We start from the raw sequence: 4,865 nt of genomic DNA, 5'->3' as shown, positions 1-4,865 counted from the left end.
TTTAAGGCTTTTTTCTGAAAGGCCATTTTTGGAACAAATTAAGAAGAGGTTACATCATTAAAATTTCAAGAAAATACACCCAAAATTTAAAAGCAACTCTGAAGCGCATTTTTTTTAATTGTTATTTAGAACCCTGCAAATGTATGGATTTTTAAAATCGCATATCTTTTTGAAAAGTTATGGTCCTTTTCTGCTAATGTAGTCTTAAATTTAGTTGCACAAAGGTTAACTAAAACTGCACTTCTGGAGCCCGTATCTTGACCATTTTAGGCTAAAGTCAGTCCAACGAAAAGTTTTATGTTTAGAATACTTACTTGACTTTGACCCAAGCACTGAATAGTCCCTCCCACGAACCATTCAAATGTTGTCAATCACTATTTTAGCAAAGAACGCTATTCGTTTAGCCCGTTCGCCAGTAAAAAGGGTTGATTAGCACTTCGGATTCTCGTTTATTTAATTCCATTGATCACGGTTGAATGAATGCTCGACTTGTCGGCTGCAGGCCGTGAATAAATGTGTATGTGAATATATTGTATATGTTGTGAATATGAGTGGGCGAATGTTTGCTTTTCGAGTGGCTAAATGCATTTGCTTAGTACAATATATATTACTCAAATCCTACTCAGTACAATTTTGTTTGACAAAATGGTGTGATTAGTTTGCTCCGTTTTTTTCCGTTTTTTCGACCTGTTATAATTGATGTCTCCGAGTATCGTTAATTAAGGCTAATTATTTATATATATTTTTATTTCTTTTCTTTTGTTTTGTTTTGGTTTCTTATCGAGCTTTAGTTCAACTAGATCGATCGACAGACTTGACTTTAGACCTTTAAATGTTAGTAAGGAAACATTCGTAGTTGGTTTCTTTACAGGACACTTGCTGATCTTCTTGTGTGAAAATTGAAAAAAAGCTTTAAAATGTACTCTAGCTCTTTGTTGTGTTTTCATCAGTGGCTTAATGGTGAAGAAAAAGCTGTTGTAAAATGTGTTGGGCCATCATCACCATCATCTCTTCTCTTCTTCTCTTGTTTTGCTTCTGACTGCTTGTATGTATATATATATTATCTGGTTCGCCAATCCTTGATTTTTTTTGAAGTGTGATTTAAGATAAATGTTCCAGTTAATTGCAAGCTGGAAAATGTGTAAGGCAGCAGCTTTTCCTTCTTCTTTTCTTTTCTTTTCCTTTTTTTTTTTTTTATTGATTCCCCGCCTCTACTCATCGCTCATCGCTCTCCCTCGCTCTCTCTTTGTTTGCCGTTGTTTTTATCTCGCTCTGTTTCGTGTGTGTGTGTGTGTGTGATTTGCAAACTCATTTTCATCGCCGCGCATGTGTCGTGTGTGTGTTCCCTATATGGAGTCCCTGGGATCCCTGGTTGTCCTTAGTCCAAGCCATCGTCCACGAAGTCGGCGGATCCCTTCTTGGTCTTGGGCTCGCTCGGCTCCTCCGATTTCTCCTCCGCCTGGGCAAAAGCAGCTCCTACATCGCCGCCGGGCACGAACTTCTTGATCAGGTTGAAGATCTTTGGGTTGGACACGTACTTTGTGATGTTGGCCGGATTGCCAAGGATGTCCTGTGGAGAAAACATCGTTTCGTTAGCATTCATTTTGTTCATTTAAAGGGATTGTCTTAGAAACACCATATTCATTTTATTTAAATAGTTATCAGTAACTATAAACATAAATACAACCAACAAAAAATGGTACAGAAACTAAACAATTGTTGTATGAATTTTAAACTATTGAAAATGAAATGTTTTTACACACAAGAATCAAAATAGAGCAAAATAGAATGTGGTTTGAAATTAACTTTGATACTGATTTTGACTTCATTTGTTGAAGTATTTTTCATGACTTGCCTTAGCAAGTTCACCAATTTATATGCTTGTGACTAAGTTTTTTCAATGACTAGCAAAAGGGTGAACCAAAACTGTATTTTTAACTTAATCATCCTTCGTATCTAAGTTTGAAGTTAAATTTTTATTTTATAGTATTAGCTTCATGAAACTATTTTTGATTGATATTGTCATAAGGTAAAAACCTACAACTATTTATAAATTTACATTTTTGCTAGGCTTTTTTAAAATTTATGTGAAAACAGTCGTTCTTTTGTTTAATATTTAAAAATATTATACCTATAAGTGTGAATTTTTATTTTTCAGTTGCTTCTAAACAATTCTTGCTTGCTATTTCTTCCATTAGCTAAAAAACTAACCTTTTAAATCGGAATTAACAGTCTCAAAAACAGTTGCCTCAATTTATGTTTATAGAAATCCTACCTGCATGGCAGCAGCCACCTCGGGATCCTTCATGGCGCCCATCAAATCGGCCATGTCAACGCCGCCTGGCATGCCGCCGCCTGGCATGCCGCCGCCGCCAGCTGCGCCGGGGAATCCACCAGGGAATCCGCCGGGGAAGCCACCTGGGAACCCGCCGGGGAATCCGCCAGCTGAGCCCCCAGAACTAGCGCTCTGCTTGGCCTGCTCCTTGCGAGCGCGCCTCTGCGCCCGCTGGCGCTCCTTGATCTTGCGCTCCGCCTGGCGACGCTCCTGCTTGACGCGGTGTTGCTCGATCTTCTTGGCATTGGGGGTCACCTCCTTGAGCCACTCGTCCGTCTCCTCGTCGAAGTCCAGCTTGCACGCCTGCCGCAGATCCTTGGCGGCCAGCTCGAAGTCGCCGAGCAGGCGGCGGGCACGTCCCCGGAACTTGTAGGCGGCCGCCGAGTCGCAGTTCAGCTCCAGGGCCTTGTCGCAGTCGCGGATGCAGGCATTCGGCTTCTTCAGCTTGAGGAAGGCCTGGCCGCGTTTGGCGTGGAAGAGCGCGTTGCCCGGATTCAGCTCGATGGCCTTCGTGTAGAAGGCGATGGCCTCGTCGAACTTCTGCTGGCCGTAGGCAGAAGCGGCCTGGGCGCGCAGATCGCCGGCCTGGTCCACCTCCTCCTCGGTGGGCTCCTTGGCCGAGTCGCCCATCGGCTGGGCGGGATCGCTGTCCGCCTCGATAACACCTTTTTGGGGGGCAAAGGGATTGTTGTTAAGTATCTTGTTTTCATTTCATTTCATTTCATTTCATTTACTTTGTATCACTACAAGTAGAGACTTATATTTGAATAAATATTAACAAAATAAAGCATTACAATTACAGAGTCATTTTTGAGATTAGAAGAAAAATTATTTTTTTGATTTAGAATAAAATAATATAAGTTAAGTTGCAACTGCCTTTCAGCCTGCAAAATATCTTTGATTTTAGAAATAAACAAAGACGCGCGTAGATTGTTCCATAGGCGAATGGCATTAATAATGAATTGCCTCACTATTCATTTATTTATTATTTATTTTATTTTGTAATACCAATTGTAAGCACACATTACTTTTGACTGTGTCCCTTGAAAACTCCTTGTATTCTTATTCAATAAGTTTAATATAAATATAAACTCAAAGTTGCTTGTAACTTATTTTAAAGTAAAGTTATTCGTCAAACTCTCGTTTTGAACCTTGCTTCAAATTGTAATATTATAAATTGTTAAAATTTAAGAAACCCATTTAATTTTTTTAAATGTTATATATATACATAGGCAACCCATGAATAATGTGTCAAATGTGTTTTCAAATCTCTTGAAGCTTAATTACGGATCATATAGGGAACCCATGGGTTGGCAGGGTTGCCAACTAATCGGCAGAATAACAGTACCCTTTGCACCGCAGGGTGGTGACCCCTTGATGACCACGTGACTTGGCAAGTTTTCGTTTTGGGCCCCCTTCCCCCCCCCCGATTTGCACTTACCCTCCATGTCCAGTTCCACGTCCGATTCGGGTTCGGAAAGGGACTCTTCGTCCTCGCTGTCCTCAGGCGACTTGCTGTCGGCTGGATCGGCGTTTCCAGAAGCCGGCTTCTTGGCCTTTGCACCAGCATCGCCACCAAATGGGCACTTTCTGAGGCACAAACAACCAGGGGAAAGGGCATAACAAAATACAATTAAAGCGTTATTAAAGTAAAGCAAATGGGGTAAATATAGTATATATGTATGTATGGGGGCAAACTTACCCTCCGGCGGAGGCGTCGGGCATCTTGAAATCGCCAGCCGGCACCGTGCCCCCGAACTTCTCCACAAAATCCTTCACGAACTGCAGCTGCGGCATGTTCAGGACTGTGGGATTCGAGTCCACAAACTCGATGAAGCTCTTCAGCTTCAACAGATCCTCGTGTTGCATCGGCGCTGCCATTATAACTCACTATAAATTGCTATTTTCTTTTTTCTGGTCTGATGTATTTGCTTTTCCTTTTGCTTTTGCCCTATTGATTGGCTTTCGATCTGGCAACGCTGCTAACCCAGTGTGACCTTGAACAAGGAACAAAGAAAATACACCAAAATGTCATCATCGCCAACACTGGAGTTTAGCCAATGCCAGTACCAATGCATAGAGAAGACATAAACCATTTCGAGAAGTGTGCTACAGAACCAAAAAATATTATTTTTAATATTGATTTTTGTTATATGTATATTAATAATACGAAAGTAAGAAATAAACAAATTGCATTTCAAATAGCAGCCTACTGTAAATTGTCAAATATAATTGGATTAAAAATCAACAAGTTCGAGGTCACCAATATTAGTAATATTAAAACTCGGTTAAAAATAGCTGAATGTTTTTTTTTTACCACCGGCAAAAAACTATTCATTAAATTATGAACTATTATTTTAAGAGATTCCTATTAATTTAAAGCTTAAAAACCACTAAAATATTTGGTCTTTCCAATTCTCAATATAATTTAAATTATAAGGACAAACTTTTTGAAAAATCGTATACCCCGTTTGCCATTAAAAGCCGTTTTGTTTTAATCATTTTAGTATTTTTTTATTTTCAATGCTTC

The 4,865-nt window shown here is 39.9% G+C and overlaps 1 protein-coding gene across 1 annotated transcript; it reads right to left on the bottom strand.

Annotated features, from left to right (window-relative positions):
• Positions 1–429: 429 nt before the first annotated feature.
• Positions 430–4,319, bottom strand: LOC108135935 (hsc70-interacting protein 1). The gene is made up of 4 exons (XM_017256884.2): positions 4,038–4,319; positions 3,777–3,925; positions 2,276–3,000; positions 430–1,570 (listed from the first exon to the last, which is right to left on the bottom strand). The coding sequence occupies exons 1-4, from the start codon at positions 4,214–4,216 to the stop codon at positions 1,379–1,381; spliced, it is 1,245 nt and encodes a 414-aa protein (XP_017112373.1). The 5' UTR covers positions 4,217–4,319; the 3' UTR covers positions 430–1,378.
• Between the last annotated feature and the right edge of the window lie 546 nt (positions 4,320–4,865).

This window comes from Drosophila elegans, unplaced genomic scaffold (assembly GCF_018152505.1).
Source record: "Drosophila elegans isolate 14027-0461.03 unplaced genomic scaffold, ASM1815250v1 contig_149, whole genome shotgun sequence".
Classification (NCBI taxonomy): Eukaryota; Metazoa; Arthropoda; class Insecta; order Diptera; family Drosophilidae; genus Drosophila; species Drosophila elegans.
The sequence above is the reverse complement of the archived record's forward strand: the minus strand, read 5'-3'. Positions and strand labels throughout refer to the sequence as shown.